At 40.4% G+C, this 19,695-nt stretch overlaps 1 protein-coding gene across 1 annotated transcript in view; it reads left to right on the top strand.

Annotated features, from left to right (window-relative positions):
- The first annotated feature begins 2,471 nt into the window (after positions 1-2,471).
- The window catches only part of KCNH5 (potassium voltage-gated channel subfamily H member 5), a 307,440-nt gene continuing 290,216 nt past the window's right edge, over positions 2,472-19,695 (top strand). Inside the window, exon 1 of the mRNA XM_007095216.3 lies at positions 2,472-2,544. Within this exon, the coding sequence (XP_007095278.1) occupies positions 2,472-2,544 (73 nt within the window). The remainder of the gene's footprint in view (positions 2,545-19,695) is intronic.

Raw genomic sequence — 19,695 nt, 5'->3', positions numbered from 1 at the left:
CCAATTGTGTGTTTAAAAATGCCTTTCCACTTCTCCGGCTCTTACACACTCCCAGTCAACTGCAGGGAGGGAGCTGTAACCTCAACCACAAATCCGAACCCTGCCGGTGGCAGGCGGATTAGACAGATCCAGCGTGTGCCTGAGTTCCTTGCTATTTAACTAAATACACCCTAATGCATTTAGAAGACGTTCTAACTGTAGGGGAATTAACTTGCACCACCAGCAGTACTTGAGTAGAAAGCTAAAATAGCCCTGTGTTATTCCACAGAGTCTCTTGATTTTTTGCAGAAGGAATCCTAGCAGAGCAAACTGCTCTTTGCTTTGCGTCAACCTTCTGCGTTTGCTCAGCTGCCCCGCCCAAGCTTTGGGACATGGGTGAAAATTTCAGAGAGGACAGGGAAGAAAGGACCCGAGGCTAAAACCTGGATTCTGATTGTGTGTTTCTGCGTCTCTTGGCCAAAGGCAAAGGCCCTACACCGGGGTGCTCTGGAGAGAGAGTGGTCGTAACTCGAGGCCAGTGATTAACAATCTAGGGGTTTTCAAACAAAGTCAGACACCTTCCCTCTGTCCTCCCTGACCCAAGCCGAAGCTAAGCAGATCTCCCGGACCTCAGCCTGAGGATTCCTGCTGCTTCCGGGCAACTTAGCCTCCATCATTTCTAACAGCGGTTCTCTAACATACCATGACCCCAGCAAAAAGGGACGCCCCCACACAACTGTCCTTTTGCTGTCACTACTCAACGCTTCGCCTGGACACCAACTTCTCAGCGTGCTGCAGCCGCATTTTTGTCCCGTGTCCTTGACCCTGCTTAGCAATCTCCCTTTCTAGACAGGCCAGTGGAGCCTCTGGAAGGGAAGCCTTAGTGCTTCTGAAACTTGAGCGAGCATGCATCACCTTACCCGGAGGGCTTGTTAAAACGGGTTGTTGGCCCCAAGTGTGCCTAGTTACCTAGCTTTGAGGTAGAGCCCGGTAATTTGCATTTCTAACGAGTTCTTAGGAGATGCTGCTAGTCTAGGACTCCTGTGAGAACCACTGCTTTAAATAAAAGAAGGTGCCACGGCGTGAGCTTCCCCTTTCCTTTCCATCCCTCCGCGCTCCATTCGCACTTATGCCATTTTCCCTTCTCCGTGGTAGCTTCCGGCTTTGGGACTGTGTATGCTAACGGTTCCACTTCTGTCCCCGGTTCTGAGCTGATGGAGGGTTGTTAAAAAAGATTCCTGCCTGCCTCTCTCCTGCACCCCCGCCCCCCGCGCTGTTTCCTTCCACCACCTTCACTGTTTTTCCACCACAAATCCTGTCCGCTGCGCTCCCCCTCTCTCGCGTGTGAATTTATCCACCCCCGTTTCCCACTCCTTGAATTAAGTGTAACCTTTCCCGCAACTTAGCCCTGGTGGCGGGCTCGCCGCTCGCCTCCTGCGCTCTGGGGCTCCCCGGCACGGAGGCTCCTCCGCGCGCCAGGTGCGGTGGGAGGCGCAGGGGCCATTCCCGCGCCCGCTCTGCGCTCAGACCCTGGCTGGCCCCGGCTCCTGGGCGTGGGGCAGGGCGGGTGCTGACAGCTCCTCCGCTGAGCTTCGGGCGCGGAAGCCCGGAGGGGGGCGGTAGCAGCGTCAGGTGGCTGCTCTGCGTCCCCGCGCGCCGCCCTGTCAGTCCCTGCTCCGCGCTCAGCCTCAGCTGGAGCGGGAGCTGATCTACACCTTCGCCCCGACAGCTGCGTCCTCGGGAGCAGCCGGGGCTCGGGACCCCGGCGGGAGAAGCTGAGATGTGACCCCCTCCGACTGCCCATTGCTCCTCTGGCATCCTGCCTGCTTCTTCCTTTCCCGCTCCACGGCCCCATTGGACAGCGAACGTGTGTCTGGATCTCTGGGGAGAGAGGAGCGGCTACCGGGCGCACAGCCCGGCAGAAGTTGGGCTCAGCTGGGCAGCCTTGATCCAGCTGCGCGCGAGGGGTGGGCCAGGGCGGGAGGAGAGGAAGGCTCAGTAAAGGGGTCCGCATCTGGGCTGAGAGGGACTGGGAGCCAGAGCTAGGGGTGACTCTTCCCGCTCCCCGGCCTCGGGGCGCGGGGCAGCGGGAGAAATGCTGAGTCCGCGCCCAGGCGACCGCCGCCGCGGCAGCAGCAGCCTCAGCAGCAGCTTCAGCATCAGCACCGGCGGGACAGCGACAGCGGGGGCGGCGCAGGCGCACTGTGCCCCGCGGAGCCTGCAGTTCCCGAGCCCCGTGTGCGGCACCGCCACAGTCTGGGCAGCGGCGGCCGGGGGAGCGCTACTACCATGAACTGCCTGGTCCTCCTCCCCAGAGCTGCTCATCCAGGTCGGGCTGGAGACACAGTCAGGGGACCCTGTCGCCGCCGCCGCGCCCCCTCTTCTTTCGGCTCGATCTTCTCCTCCACCTTTACCTCCTCTTCCTCCACCTTCTCTTCCTGCATCCCCCCCTCCCCCGCCGCGGATCCTGGCCGCTGCTCTCCAGACCCAGGATGCCGGGGGGCAAGAGAGGGCTGGTGGCACCGCAGAACACATTTTTGGAGAACATCGTCAGGCGCTCCAGTGGTAAGAAGAGTTGCAGTTCAGAACACCCCCACCTCCATCCTGCCCACGCGCGCCCCCCATCCTCCCCATCCCATCCCTCTCCCAAGGGGGAGGGGGATGCAGACAGCCCTACCTGGTGGCTTCAGTTACTAGTTGGACCTGATTTGGGGTCGGGAGGGGAATAAGGCAGTGAAGGAAAGTTAGTTGCATCCCCTCCCCACGACAGACTCTCCTCCCTCCCACCTGTCCAGAGCCCAGAAGGGAAGGGGGAGCTGGGAGATTGTAGGTTCATCTGGAGAATAAAGTTGAGTTTTCCTTTGATGAGGGATATCTTTCTTGTTCATCCTTTCCCCACATTTTCTCCCCCTCAAGGAGGCTTCAGGGACTGATCAAATTCTTAGAGTTAATCTCAGTGGGAAGGTTTCCCTCGAGTTGGGAATGGCTGTGAAAGTGGCTACTTAATGAGGTTTAAGTCTCTGGAATGGCTTTTGGGCCCAATGAGCACTGCTGAAAGGAACCTTGTGCTAGGTAGAGGAGTTGGAGTTGAACCTAACAGAGTCAGTACTTGAAAAATGGGAAGCCAATTACTATGGTTAAGTTTGTGTTGAAAGTTTCTTTATTTTAATTTTTTTTTCCATTGTGCATTGCTCTTTATTAATCTATTTGATATATTTCACTTGACTTAAACAGGGGAAATGTGAAAGGGAAGCAATAGCTACTGTGCTTTTAAAGAACTGGAGTAAGAATCTTAAAAAATGCCATTCTACTTTGCTACTGATTGTAAGGTTTTCTTGCCTTAAAGTGTCTTTAAAATGCCATCCATTTATAAAGTCATTTCCTTCAAGATATTCTGAATGGAGATCAATATATAGTTCACATTTTAAGACCTTATAAACTTTGCATGTTACTGAAATCTACATCTTTCATGTTGTTTTAATTCTTTTATATAATTTCCAATTTTATAAGCAAGATATGTAAAGTGTCCTTCAAAGTTTTTTTCCTTCAGAGGCTTGTTATTTTATTTTGAGATCATTTATTGGGAGACTTATGAGAAAGATATTGCTGCATATTGATTACAGTAGAGCTTGGGCCAAAGCAATGGAAATACTCTATGCAGTTCCAAAATTCATTGTTTATTCATTCATTGAAACAATATTTACTTGGGTGCCATATACAACAGACACTCTGTGGGGTCCTTTGGATAAAAGAAATGATTAAGACACTTCTGCTCCTAAGAAGCTCTCTGCCTAGTGTGTAAGACAGAGTCACACTAAAATAATAATAAATAATTAAATACAATTATGCTTTCCCTGAATTGGTTGACTAGATTATACTAATTCATAGATTAGGATCTCTTCAAAAACGAAGCTTGCAAATAGTTCCCCTGATTTTTGGGACCGTGTATATTTAAGTGTCCCGAGGTATTTTTCATAAATCTCTGATGTGGTATTTGGTTTTAATTTGAAGCTTGTGACTTTATTTCTTCCACATTGGTCAACATCTGATATTATACAAGTCTAGAGCAGACTTTTTGTGTTGAAAAAAAATAGCTAACAGTCTTGGTCTAATTTTTAAAAAAGTCTATAATATTTTTGGCCATTCCAGTGTGATTTGAAATATGTTTTTTATTTTTTATGATAATATAAAATACAAATTCATAATGGTAGGCAACTTCCACGTTTATACATACCTTCATGTATTCCTGTTAAATGCAGACCTAGAATACAAGGGGATGTCACTATTAAAACAACCAGTTTGGGAACTTTAAAGTCTATTGGGATCAACTATTTCAGATACATACATTTTATTTCAGTTTTCTCATCCTCTTGGATTATTTCAATTCCATGCAATCTGGTCCGTGAGGGGACTTGTCAGAGAATGCCTGAAAAAATAAAACCCATAGGCTCTCTGTTCCTCTGCACGATGACCTGAAAGAAGATGAGAATTCCTTGACTGCAGTTTACTAGTATAGCATCTTTGGTTGAAAGTTCTTCTACAGAGTGGAGCGATGAGCCAGCTTTGAGAATATGTTTGATTTCAGATATAGTAGGAAATTAAGGCTTACCTTAATGTGGCTTGGAAATATCTGCTTCTGCCACCTCTATTTTATATCTACCATCCAAATCGATGAGTGTTTGATTGTTTTGACACTTTGTGTTCATAATTGCTTCATTGGCTTAATGTTTCTTTCAGTGGATAACAACCCCAAGCGCAAATGAAAATTTATCTGTTCTGGCATTTAAAATGCCACTTCTAATTGCTTATGGCTAGCTTTTAATACCACTGCTTGAAACCGCCGAGCTTTGTTTGCAATGTATTGGACTGGTGAGGTAAATATGTGCATGTGCAGGTAGTAAAAACTAGAAAGTCTCAGTACTACTTTTACAGGAAGAGCCCCAGAAATTGAGAATTACAGTATTCAATTGGTCTGCACATTCATGTGGGAGTAGCCCACAGTTGTTGTCATTTCTATATGATTTGGCAGAGAAATAGAAAAATTCATTCTGAGAAATTGTTTAATTGAAACTAACAGAGGAAATTCCCTTCAGGATTCTCACAGATGGATGAAGTTTGTCACAGTGAAGATTTCATTATTCACTAACTTTTAACAACATTGAAAGTGAAGTGTTGGCAGAGCTTTAGTGGAACAGACAGAAATCGAAGAGAGTTGCCTACTTACCCTTACCCCACGAAATGCTTCTCTTTCTGATACATCACCATTTTCTTCTTATGAAAAGATCAGGTCTTTTACTGAGAGTTGGATGAGATAGACACGTATACAGAGAGATGTACACAGATACACCACAGACAGGCATCCATCCAGATACGAAGATGGATGTACAGGAAAAAAAACCCCAACCTCTCTCTCTTACACACAAAGAGCAAAAGAGAGATATACAGAAAGAGAGACACAGAGAGGGGGAATATCAGATTTGGAAGAGTAATGGACACAAAGAGAAAACATCAGGCACTAATTTGTCCACGGATATAACTAATGAACTGAAATTGCAGCCAATTAGACATCCATCAGAGAACTTCATGTTGTGGAACAAAAGAGCACAAAGTGTGGTCTATTTGGATGTAGCTTTTAAACCAGAGGACTTCCTAATAAAGTTCCTAAGTTCTCATTTGCAATTTCCCACAATAACAGTGCTTCATTCTGTGTCTTAGAGTAGCACTATCTCCTATTTGCTGTTACTTTACACCTCTTGAGATTGGATTTTTATTTTCCGTCTTTGGTTGACTCAGTCTGTTATGGGGAAGCATTTCAAAGTGTTACTGGTGATTCAAAGTCTATAAAATAAAATAATGAGGGCCACTGAGTAGGATGGATACAAACATGCTTTATGGCCAAATCCCACAATAGTAGAAGTAGGAAATTCCTCTTTTTAATTTTAAGATAAAAGACAAGGTAAGTTTTAGATAAATAAAAGGAATTATAATAATTCTTAACATTTGATTCTAGCAGATATAGAGAACACATTATTAGTAGTCTAAGAAGTTGCAAAGGTCAGAAGTATAAGTGTAATAGCAAGGTTTAGATACAGTTTTGGCTAGGAGGTTCAAAATAAGTTGCTAGGAATGGAAAGTTTGGGAACTATGGGATGAGTTCATTACATGTATGACAGGTCTTGTAGACAGCCCCGGCCCAAAGTGCTTCTTGACTGAACCCGTGTCTGGCACATTATTAGGCTGTCTTTCCTTGTTTAAATTGTAATTATTTGTGCAAACTCTTCATCAGTATACATTGGGCTGTAGGGAGCAGAAAACTTGTGGGTAGGGGGTAAATACCTGAAAGAAAACAAGAGTATCTTAAGAATTATAGGTGAAATTTTAGATTCAAATGAAACAAAACATTTCCAAGACCTGCAATCTGATTATGTCTCTGGGCAGCACATTTTATTCATATGTTGTCTTTGGTTCCTTAGCAAATAGGCAGAAATGATTAGTTTCCATGACTGTGAACTAGGTTGCCATTTTGATATATTATATATACCAAATTTAATGTCTTTTTATTAGAATCTAATTATTGTCCTTTAATATTTTAAACATTATTAAAATCTATGAATGTTTTTCTCTTTAGAGGAAAAAAAAAGGGGCTCAGGAAAGAAGAAAACAGGAAAGGTAGTATTTTATCAACCACTTCAATATACTTGATTTTCCATTATTGCTTGAGATATCAAAGTTGTACAAGCACTTTCTTGGCTTAGTCATCTCATAGGAAAATCCAAAATTATTTTTTTTTGCTATAATTAATATTTGTGAAAACTGAGATCTTAAAGGAGAACCTGTAGGAGAAAAAATAGAGAACTAGTGATTTAAAAATAAAACAGAAAAAGACATCATACCTTTTTAGTAGCATCCAATGTAAAAGAAATGATGAAAAACATGATTTTTTGGGGGGGCATAAAGTTCCTGATATTTTTTCTTGAACGATTTTCTTTGACATCTAAACCGCTATTGAGGAAATACTGATAGAACCGTGTTGTGTTTGGTTTCCTCAGGTATTACAGTGTATCATTTTTACTTTGAAAATATCACTGAGGTTGAAATTATACTGACCACTCCCTAAATTATATTTATAAGTAAGCCAGTGGATTTGTCTCTTGCTCTAGAGCCCACAGTGTGTTATGTAATGAGTAGCAATGCTTTGCTGACCAGAACTTTGCTTATGCCAGGTCACTCTTGTCTTCACTAGAAATCGCCCTCTTTGTCTGTCTTTTGGGTGGTTCCAGAAGTAGGGTGTGTGAGAACTCCATGTACCTGGCCATCCTTTAACTGCCCTCCTGAAAGAACAATGTAAGACACTATTTTTTAATAAAAGACAGCAGCTAGGAATATTTTAATTGACGGTGACTGAGTTGACTTCCAACAAGAAATCCTTTAGCTTAGTCAATATTTGTCTTTTACTTTCATTGTTAATAACGGCTGTTTGCAAGCATGGAGGAAGAGTGCTTCTGTGTTCTCCAGTGTCTGGCCTAGGAAAAAGGTTGTATTGTTCTCCAAAGCTCTGTAGATAGTATTTACCACAAGAGGTCACTATCGGTTCTGTCACAAGTGAACCAAGTAGTACATATCTTCCTTTTTCCATTTTTGTGATTTTTCCCTCCAGTTGGATTGGAGGTTAAAATCAACATAATTAATTGTTACTCTTGGAAGAAAAAAATCTAAAATATTAGACATATAGGGAAGCAAAATGAAGAAAGATACTCATTTCTTTTAATTATTGCAGTCTTATTTTAGTTGCTAAAATTAATTTATTTTATGACTAAATAAATTGGATATTAATAAAGAGTTTACGTAAAGAAATACATTTAAATACATTTGAGACTAATATAATACTTCAGCAGATGAACAAAATTTTATTGTAATAAACCATTTCACCATGGTGGTAATATATATGAGATACAAAGTTTTGCAGAAAAATGCCATATAAATAATGTCCATATATATTTCTATTTCAACAACATTTTTCCTCTGTGAGATATCTTGATATAATTCATATTAAATCAGTGAAGTAAGATCAGTTCTTGACAGCGCTTTGATTTTATTGAAAGGTAGTTCACAGATTTACAGTTATTTTCCTAGGATATTATATGATTCTAATATTTTCATGTTATCCAAACTTTTAAAATAAAACACAGAGCTAAAACAAACATTCTCTGAAATTTTCCAAACTTACTGAATTTTCCTCAGAATAGGGTTGGAGATAATATTACTTTAAGAGGTTTTGTTTCTTGTCAATCAGGAAGTCTCAATCTTGGTTTCAGGAATTTCTTTTTCTTTTTCATAGGATTAGAAACCAAATATTGGGAGATGCTTCAAAATGTCCCAAACAAAATTAGTTTTAAATGGAAAAATTAAAGATAGTAGTTTTGAGATACATTATGTTTTCATATGGAAAAGTAGAAAAATTAATTAAAGAATAATAAAAAAATTAGAAAGGAAGAGTGATTGAAAGCTTTTTGAAATTTTATTGAAATGGATTTCTTTCTCGGGGTCTGTTCCCATTAGAGAAATATACATACTAAATATGAAGTCCTATTACTTGAGATATGAGCTTAGGTGCACAGTTATAGCAGTCCCTGGAGGTAATGGCATATAACTAGAAAGTCATGAACATGTTGCTATATGAACTAAGCTCCTTAAAGATATGGGTCATACCTCACTCGTATTTCTATATCTTCCACTATGAAGAGTACATAGCACCAAGTACTAGTTGAATAAATGTCTTTTGATTTTGTCTCCTAAATTAAACAAGTCCATAATTGTTTTTTCCCCCAAAAGAATGCTGATTAAATCTATTAAGTAAGCTTGTATAAGTAATTGCATAGTTTCAAGTGTCTAGTCAATGGGTAGATCTGAAAGCAGAAATGGCATTGTACAGGGCAACTCACACGGGACTCGTGCAAGCACAAGAGGCAAACATATAAGTGTTCTCATGCTCATCTCCTATTCCAGATAAAAATTTTTCTACTGCTCTTGTTCTACCCTCTAAGAGTTTAAAAGCTAGACTCTTTTATATAAGAAAGAACCATAGAGAAATTTGTAGATTCTGATTAATTTTGTTAAGAAACAATTTTGCAGTTAGGAGATGGCAAGTTTTATACTTGGGAACCCATCCTTACCAGTTTAAGTATCTTCTGAGTGAGTTTTGCCCTGTGGTTCTGTGTAGTATCCCACAGAAGAGAGGAAATGGATTTTGGCTTTTTAGAGATGGCAGGGCCAGCCTCAGATCACCAAGTTTAACTGAAAATCAGACAACTCACTTGAATTGAGGGGAGGAGTTAACCTTTATCCTGATCTTTTCTGTAAGCCTTTTCTGTCTGCCGGCATATTTTTTATTTGGGGCAATTAAAGCACAATGGGTTTATTTTCATATATTTACAGCATTGAGAGAATAGAAGAATTCTTCAACCAGGGTTAAGTGGCTCCAGAATAAAGTCCCCTACAAACAGCTCCCATCCTTTTGCTTGACATTCATATTCTTTTTGGTTAATAATTCATTACTGAGACAAAAATTTATTGATTGTCTCCTACGTGCTAGGCACGGATCTAAGTTCTGGAGATACATAATATGCACAATGATAGAAATAATGCTTCTTTTTTTTTTTTTTTTTCTGTGAGGGGCTAGCACTATAACTTGCTTATTCTTCCTTAGTTTTCTCCTCTGTAACATACAATAATAAGAGTACCTAGCTCATGGTATTGGAGTGAGGATTAAATGAGGTAATATATACAAAGTACTGAGAACAGTATCTGGCACACAACAAATACTATGTCAGTATCCGTGAGTTTAGTTGCTACTATCATTTGGATGTTTGAATCTTTGAATGCACCATCTGTAGTTGATGTCTTTAATCCTTGGTCACCATTTTCCTTTGCACTTCTTTCAAATGATTTCTGTCTGTAATGTTGAAATGTCTTAGAAGATTACAAATGAGTCTTCTTGTGAATCCAAAGCCCTTTTATTTTTCTGCGTTTTTCTGACTTTGCAGGGTTCGACACTATGCTCCGCTACCCTCTCTGACACTTGTTTCACTTTTGTCTTTCATGACTTTGCACTTTCTCCTGCCCTTTTTCCTGGATTCTCTTCCTAGTCCCTTTCTATTGCTTTCCTGTTCCCTCTCTCCTCTTTTCCCTGCCCTGTCCCTTGTCCTTCCCTCCCCTCTCCTGAAGACTGAATAGTCTTCCAGGTTCAAACTTCAACCATCTTTCTTACACACATGCACCCTCCTTTTCAGAGCAAGCTTGTCCTCTGTCATAATTGAAATTATCCTCCCTGTGCCCCAGTCTTGTGTTTCTAGTGGCCTCTTCTTATACTTCTTGTACTTCTCACAAGTAATCTAAACCTCAAATGTCGCCAGAATTGAATTTATCATCAGTTTTAGCTTCAAACAGACTTACGTGCTTTGCTGTTTCCCCATCTCTGTCAAAGGTGTCTCTAATATTTTAGTCTTTAGGCAGGATCAGACCTATAAATTAATACAGAACAAACTGATGGTGGTCAGAGGGAAGGAGGATAGAAGGATGGTCAGAATGGGTAAAGGTGAGTGGGAGATACAGGCTTCTACTTATGGAATGAGTAAATCATGGGAATAAAAGTTACAACATAGGGAATATAGTCAATGACATTGTAATAGCATTACATGGTGACAGAATGTGGCCACACTTGTGATCATAGCATAACTTATAGAGAGGTTGAATCACTATGTTGTACACCTGAAAGTAACACAACATTGTGTGTTGCAGCTAGACTCAAATAAAAACTTTTTTTTGTTGTTGTTAATTTTAGTCTAGAAACCCGAGGGTCTTCTTTGACTTCCAGGTCAGTATAATACTAGTCTTGCTTTCTAACCAGATTAGTTATTGTTTTTAGTTATTACTACTAAATTACTAAATATTGTTTTTAGTTATTATTACTACACAGCACTTGTGTGCAAAGTACGTAAATTCATGCCAGTTAACTATACTGATTTATCTCAGGGCATGAAACATGTCCACAACTGACATCATATGAAGCCAATGTATGTAGATATGATGAACCAAAGAAAGACTTACAGGTGGAAAGAAGAGTTGCTTCATTAACTGCGCTCAGGAACAAAATGTCTTATCTCTGTGTGAGGAATGAAAGGTATGATACATTCTCCTCATTCATTTCTAAAGCAGTCCTTCTCTCTACTAGAGCAACCATAATCAAAGTAACATGCAATCTTTCTGAGACTCTGTGGGGGTCTTTCTTTCTTTCTTTATTTCTTCTTTCTTTCTTTCTTTCTTTCTTTCTTTCTTTCTTTCCTTCTTTTCTTAATGTTTATTTTTGAGAGAGAGACAGAGCGCAAGTGAGGGAGGGGCAGAGAGGGAGGGAGACACAGAATCCGAAGCAGGCTCTAGGCTATGAGCTGTCAGCACAGAGCCCCGACGCGGGGCTCGAACTGACAGGCTATGAGATCATAACCTGAGCTGAAGTTGGAAGCTTAACCGACTGAGCCACCCAGGCGTTATGGGGACATTTCTAAGGCTCAGGGAACAGTGCTTTCCACAGAGCAAAGGCATTCCATCTTGATGACAGAGACTCTTGTCCTGGTAACAGGAGCCCTTACCCATGGTGAAACACTGGGCCTCTCTAGGATTAGAAGTCTTACCTGGCAAGTTGGTGGAAAGACTCAGCAAAGCCATAAATGTAGCAGCTCTTGTACTGTACCTTGTCATGGTAAGGGCTTAATAAATATTCACCTTTTCCTATTTTCTTTAAATAAGGTAAGGCAGGGAAGATTTTCTTCCTTCCTTTTTTAACCTGAAGAAAACAAAATATTAAGTAGTTGAGATTTTAAGTCATAAATTGATGAGTCTAAGCTTAAAGCATTTGGACTCACTTGACCAAGGGCCTACTTCTTTGGGGGAAAAAAAAAAACCAAAACCCCAAACAAACACTACTCTTCCCTCCAACAAAAACTACTATTGAGAGCCAAAGAAACATCAGTACTTTTTAGCTCAGTAACTGGCAGTGCTTGCAGAGGCCAAAGAAGAAGGCAGAAATGTCAGGCTTTTTGTAACTGGCCCAGTGAAATCTGGCCAAAGGAGAGAATTGAATTGAATTTGTGATCTGTATCTTTTCCTTGCACAATTAGCTCCTATTGCATAGATAGTAGGAAAGAAAATAGAACAAAGCTTTAGAAAATTAATTAGATTGTAAATGCATTCAGAAAAGCCTTGCTTCTGTATTTCTACCAGGTGTGCAGGTTACACTCATCTTTTAATTGGAATTCTTCATTAGTTATCTAGCCATTAGTGTTGATTGCCTTAAAAGGTTAACTTCAAAGAAAATATATAATCCCTTTAGAACAGATGCAGTTCGTTTGCAAAAACAAGGTTTGTTTATTTGCAGGATTTAAAAGTGATGCTTAACCATTAAATATGTAACACTTTTCCCCCCTGATAAATACATTTTGACTGATTTAGCTTTTGTCCAAGATTATGTAACTAGTGACTGTCTTATGGCTTTAGCTATTTTAAGAAATTTCATTGTAATAAACTTCCGTAAAAATTCATCATTATTTATATCAGGGTTAAGGTTTTCTGTTGTATTCTGAAATATGAGTCATACAGGTCATTACTGCAGTTACCTTTTGCTTCTAATAATTCTGACCAGTATACTTTTTAGAAACCCATCTTCTCATGAACGAAATACTGACTATTAAAAGTAGAAATTTTGAATTGTTGGGAATTCTTTCGTGTGTCAGTGTGTAGAAATATTTTCTATAACAAAATTGCTATTATTCCTGCCATTAAAATTTTAGAAATATGTGTTAAACAATCTCAAGTATTCTGAGCCACTTTGGCTAGATGGAAAAATGATGAAGTTAATGCCATCAAAGAAACATAGAAACCTGAAAATGTACCTTTGATCTTGAAGGAGATGAAAAGTAGAGGCATATTTTTATCTTTGATGACAGCTGAACAAGTTTGAATAAATTAACAGATATTTTTTGCATCTTTCAAACTCTCACAGTGATGGTCTGCTTAATGTTGCCAATATTATTATATAATAATTAGTCTCATTGTGGAAGGTACAAAGTGTATGTGTCTACACACACACATATGCACACATTCCCTTGCTATAGAGCTGTAGGGTAAAGGTGTATTTGTAAGAACAGGAAAGAGACCAGCTTTATATTCTGTTATTACATAGTGGAAGTGAGCAATGCATCTCCCAGAAATCAATGTTGTGGATGTGGATATGACATATAAGTTATTTATGCTTTTGTTTAGCCATCTGTGCCAGGATGGTATTTAATCCAAATAACATGTGCTGTATGTGCTTTGGGGATTGTTCTGCTGTTACTGTTCTATGAAACTTAAATGTATCTATAGATATCACTCATCCAGAAGACAAGTTTAAAAAGTAATATACACTCCATAATTTAAATTTTCAAGTTTCCAGGGTGCAGGGAAATCTGCTAGGAACCTCTGATTTTTTTTTTTTTTTTTTCAGAATTGTCAGTTCTTTGAAGAAAAATACCCAGCACGGTCCTTATCTATATTCATGACAATGTCCAGCCTTGCTCTAATTATTGTTTGTTGATTATATGACTTAAAATTTTTTTAATGTTAATTTTTGAAAAAGAGAGACAGAGTGCAAGTGGGGGAGGGGCAGAGAGAGAGGGAGACACAGGATCCAAAGCAGGCTCCAGGCTCTGAGCGGTCAGCACAGACCCTGATATGTGTCTCGAACTCACAAACCATGAGATCTTGACCTGAGCCGAAGTAGGATGCTTAACTGACTGAGCCACCCAGGCGCTCCTGATTATATGACTTTAAATAGAAATCAGAATTTTTATATTTGATTTGATCATTCAACAAACACTTGTGGGGATTCAGTGATGAACAAACAGACATGGTCTCTGACTTCAGGGGACTTGAAGTCTGGTAGGGGAGAAAGGTGTTCGACAAACCCATGTCAAATATATAATTACAAATTGTGGTAAGCACTGTGAAGAAAAGGAAAGGATGCTGTGACTAAGTATACAGGGATTCATTTCAATTGGGAGACGGTGTCAGGGAAGGCCTTTCTAAGACAGTAGTGTAAAGTGGAGACCAAAGTAAGTGATAGCTAGATGATAAGTGGGCAGAAAAAATATTTCAGGTGAAGAGAAAACAGGTGAACAGTCCTAAGGAGAGACAGAGAAAATGTGGGGCCAAGTTTGTGAAGTTCAAAGGCTAGTGTGGTTGGATTGCAGTGAGCACAAAAAGCTCAAGTCAGGGCTTAGCTCTTCAGGGCAAGGTGTTTGCATTGTATTCCAACTGCAGTGGACAGATCTCCACTCAGGTCATAAGGATTATTTTTGTAACAACAAGTTAGGTCAGAAGGAGGAGGAGTCATAGTAGGGGACCAGCTAGGAGACTGTTGGACTAGACCAGGCAAGAGATAATGGTGGCTTGGGCTGGTCTGGGAGCAGTAGAGACGGAGAGAAGTAGATGCATCGGACATGCATGTTTCACTGGTAGAATTATTAGGGTTTAGTGGTGAATTGGATGGCATAAATGAAGAGGTGTGAAGGATGCCTTTCTGGGTTTTGCCTTGAGCATCTGAGTATAGATAGAGGTAGGGAAGGTTTCCCTGAGAGCCAGCTTCGGAGTGAAACTCTGGACATCACCTGCATCATGGCTTTATCTAGCTCCCTTTCATTCCCTTGAAGTGAAGACAAATGAAGGCAAGGGGGGCTTAGTTCAGTGTGACCGTGTAAGGAGGGGACTTCTGTACTCTACTTACAGAAGTTCAGAAAAGAATATCACAGGCTGGATAATTAGCTTGGTTGGTCTGGTTGTCCTTGTGGATTAGAAACAGGTAGCTTCAGATTTTCATAAGAGGCTGATTTAGACCAGAAACCAAGTACATTTTTGAATAAAACCAAAATCCCAAACCAAAACTTACATTTATAGTGAACATTTGACAAGAAGCATTGTTGAAATGCCCTCTTTAGCCAATCTCTTTTGGAAAACGTTAGCAATTACTACGTGGATTTTATTGTGTTGCTTTTAAGCTTCAAATTACCCTCTTTGGTCATTGATTTTCAGAATGTGCATTCTTCAGCTCTTTGATTCAGAAGATTTGGAGGGTGGAGTGGAAGTTGAAGCTATGAGCAGCTGTGATCAAGCCCTTCTCCACAGAGGCCCCTGGGATCTGGAGAGCAGCTTGAAATAGCTCTCAGCTAGCTTTCTGGGCTTCCACCTGCACAGAACCTCTGTCGGAGGGGCTCTGTCCTGGGTAGTAAGGCTTTCAGGATAACAGCCCCAGTTTCTGGATGGTGTGCTTCTCCAAAGTAAGGACTAAATGAATACAGTCAGAGGGAAAATCCTGTCGGTTGCCTTCAGAGGCAACCCTATACCTTGGAAAAACTATACCTTAGTGAAAGTGTTTTGTTCAGTGTTTGTGGATTATTTTTGTGAAGTGCTTTTCCTTTCTCAGCCCCACTTGATGTCTTCGCTCTTCCTCAGTACTCTGGAATTCGTGTGTCTCCTCACTTCCTAAAATGTATGAAAACTTCTAAGTGCTAGCGCTCTGAGGGTCATCTTGCAAAGAAAGTTGAGGGGACGAGGAGGGAGGGAGAGAGAAATAGAAAGAGAGAGACCAAGAGGGAGAGATATTTAACCCCCCAAAAGGTTACACTTTTTGTAACACCCAAAAGGTGTTTCACTTTGTTAATGTCTGTGGAATTTGTGGACCACAGAAGGGTATAGTTTTCTTAAAAACAAAACAAACAAACAAACAAACAAACACCTGTATTATCATGTCAGATACAGGTAGTGATGGAGCAGCTCATAGGAAAACACTGCTTTTCTGGAATTGCTACAATTCTGGAATTGTAGAAAGGGAAGGAATATCTCCCATACTTTTATATTGTTGTTATTGAACAAATATAACTTCTTTTCTTTGGGAAATTTCTATCGGCCAAGACTATTGACCTCATAGTTTGTATATGATCTCCTTTAGAAATGGCATTAATATGCAGTGACATAGAATGTGGTTATTTTCCTATTATCCGAAGAAATGGTGCTGTAACAAGGAAGTGCGTCCTTTATGTTCAAACAAAGCAAAACAAAAGCTTAGATAGCAGTTCAAAAATACACTGTGATAGGATAGAAAGCCTTAGTCAGCGAGGCCTGGCTGTGCGTTTGTCCCCCACCAGACACTTTTTTCCTGTGTGCACTGGGTCCTTTCACTTTCCTGGTCCTTTCCCACCCATGAAAGGAAGGAAAGCAAGTGTAAGATGAGTGTATTCGTGGGCTTGAAGATCACCTGATGATCTGGTTAGAATGCAGGTTCTGATTCATCAGGTCTGTGGTGGGTCCTGGAGTCTGCATTGCTAGCAAACTTCCAGGTGGTTCTGGTCCACACTTTGAGTAGCAAAGTACTGGGTCAGTTTCCCAAAGCTAGCTGCGCATGGGACTTGCCTTCAGTGGCTATATTTTTGTGTTTCATCTTTAGGGAGTCTATTCAGTGTGTCCACATTAGAACTTAGCAATCTTTATTTTTGATATTTTTGACACTCATGACAGGATTCTATGGTAGCCGCCAGTATTTGGGAATTATTGCAGTAGCCATTCTGGCTCCATTAGAACCACCTCAGAAGATTTAAAAACAAATACCAGTGCCTGGATCGCACCCAGACCTATTAAAACAGAATCTTTGAGGGGTGAGGCCTGGAAGGAGTAACTCCTGGGGCCCCTTCCAATTCTCCTCAATCTTCATCCCCACTAAATATGGAATCAAAATTGAGAGCAACTCATAATGATTCCTACTGGGCCATTGTGAATCAGGGTCTTGTGATTTATTTTTTGACCTCCTTCTAACCCTTCAGGGAAGAGTGCTTGTTTTATTTCATGTCTATCTCTGAGAAAACACTGAATGGTCTTTAAAGAATAGGAGATGTTTCAAGGCTTAGCCTCTTGCAGAGATTCTCTTGAGAATCTGCTCATGTGTAGAATTACAGCTTCTGAAATGCTGTACGAGACTGCTACCACCCAGTAGAGATAATGACCTGATTCTTAGGCCCCTCATGCAGGAACATGGTGCGTATTTGAATCATTTGGACAAGAAATGCATGCAAACATCTTCAAGGACTGAAACAGTCCGGATCCCAAGAAGGTTGAATTTTCCAGAATTCATGGCTCTTGGTGTGCCAAGAGTTGTGAGGACAAATCAGAACTGGTTTCCCTAGCAAGATTGGTTGATAAATATCTTAATCTGTTTGAGCTACTCTAACAAGATGTCATAAATCTGCTGGCTTCTGAACAACAGAAATTTATTTCTCACAGTTCTGGAGGCTGGAAGTCCGAGATCAAGCATGGCTGGGTTCTAGTGAGAACTCTCTTCCTGGTGGCAGACAGCTGGCTTCTTATTGTATCCTCACAACGTGGAGAACAGCCCAGAAGGCAGACTATCTTGTGTCTCTTAGAAGGGCACTAATCCCATTCATGAGAGACTTCACCCTCATGACCTTCTTGAATCCTAACCACATCCCTAGGGTTCTACCTCCTAATGCCTTCACATAAGGGCTAGGGTTTCGACATATGAATTTTGGAAGGACGCAAACATTCAGTCCAGAACAATGAGGATGGTGGTGGTCACCAAGAATTCTGGGCAATTAACTTAATAGCTTTGTGTTTCCAAAACTTCTTAACTGGTCTCACTTTCAAGATTTGCAACTCATCTCCTTTGCAAAGAAGTTATCTCTTGGTTGCCAGGTTGCTTTCCCCACCATTAAAAAATATATATATATATATATATATATATTTTTTTTTTTTTTTTAATTTTTTTTAATGTTTATTTACTTTTGACAGAGAGGGACAGAGACAGAATGTGAGCAGGGGAGGGGCGGAGAGAGAGGGAGACACAGAATCGGGAGCAGGCTCCAGGCTCCAAGCTGTCAGCGTGGAGCCCGACGCAGGGCTAGACCTCACAGACTGTGAGGTCATGACCTGAGCTGAAGTCGGACGCTCAACCGACTGAGCCACCCAGGTGCCCCCTAAAATATATATTTTTAAATGTTTATTTATTTTGAGGGAGAGAGAAACAGAGCATGAATGGGAGAGGAGCAGAGAAAGAGAGAGACAAAGCAGGTTCCAGGCTTTGAGCTGTCAACACAGAGCCTGATGCAGGGCTTGAACCCACAAACCGTGAGATCATGACCTGAGCCAAAGTCAGACGCTTAACCAACTGAGTCACCCAGGCACCCCACTCCACCGTGTTTTAAAGCCAAAAGAAATTAAAAATTTTCAGGAAACAATTTTAATTAATTTGCTATCCTGTTATTAATATTTGTTAATAATACCGGATTTCACATTCACTAAAACAATAATTTTTATGAGTATAGGAAATGGAACAGTTGTGTGAATGTTTCAGATTCACAAATTATATTTCAATTAACAAATAGACAAATATCCTAAGGAAGATCCTGGACAGTCTATTTAGTATTTATCAGTTTTCATCTAATTTAACCTTTGACATGAAAAGGAAATCTGTTTCCCCTTCTTTTGTCCCCACCCCTCTCCTCCTAATATTTTATTTTGTAGTTTAGTGTATTTAGTGTATTTCAGTGATAAATACAATTTTATAGGTTCTGGTTTGCAGGGTCACTATTTAAATATCTGTGTCCTTTTTCTAGTTCATTGCTTGTACACACATATGCAGAACTCACACATAGGATGCTCTGTCTGCATATATGACACAATTGTACAAGAATCTTGTACATAATAAATAATAACAATTATTAGTTAATAAAGACTTTTTGCTCCAATAGTTGGTTTATAAAGATTTTTCTTTCATTACTCTATTTCATCTCCATAAACTACCCAGAGTGGTAGGTATTGCTGTCTCCAGCTTGTGTGTGAGGAAACCAATAACCTAATAAAAACTCCCCCGGTTTTCTAGAGTAGCTCCCTTGGGAGTATTGAGAAGGGATCCGAGTGTTGGCAGAAAGTTTGGGAACAGGGCTCTTTGTGGTAATTTGATTGTTATGAATATTTACCAGTTGATAACTTGTTATATGAAGTACCTAGCACTGTGGCTATTTTCTCAATTACAGTTTTATAAAACATTCAGAAATGAGAAAAGCAGTTCTTATGCTTGTCCTCCATAAACCCAGAGCACATATCGCTAATGTGCAATTGTTAAGACCTTGAGGTAAGGGCTAGTGAACACAGAGTTACTTCATGCTCTGATGGTCTAAATGGATAATATCAAACTTGAAGCATAAAGATGAATGGACGCCATATTTCCTAGACTATTTGTTAATCTTTAAGTTGTTTAAAAAAACTCTTCTGAGTTGTTAGGTCTGATTGAATCTGTAAGTGAATACTCAAATGTGTAGCTGGTAAATATCTGAATAGTCCATATTCTATGTTTATTGGTTAAAATCAAGTATATATTATAAAAAATGGGATCGAATCCAATTTCTGTGGAGTTTTGTTTTTCCTCTGAACAACTCTGCTTTCAAGCTAATATGACAATTAATCCTCCCTCCTGTGAGTTGAGTTAGGACTTCATTCTTAGACTTCCTACTTTTCTATTCCAGCAAAAGAAAAAAAAAAGACACAATTCTACCTAAAAAAGTTTGAATCTGCAAATATCTCAGCCAAGAATTAGAATGTAGAGAACCTCTGTTGTAGTCG

This window comes from Panthera tigris, chromosome B3 (genome assembly GCF_018350195.1).
Source record: "Panthera tigris isolate Pti1 chromosome B3, P.tigris_Pti1_mat1.1, whole genome shotgun sequence".
Lineage (NCBI taxonomy): Eukaryota > Metazoa > Chordata > Mammalia > Carnivora > Felidae > Panthera > Panthera tigris.
This window is presented reverse-complemented; position numbering and strand designations above follow the sequence as displayed.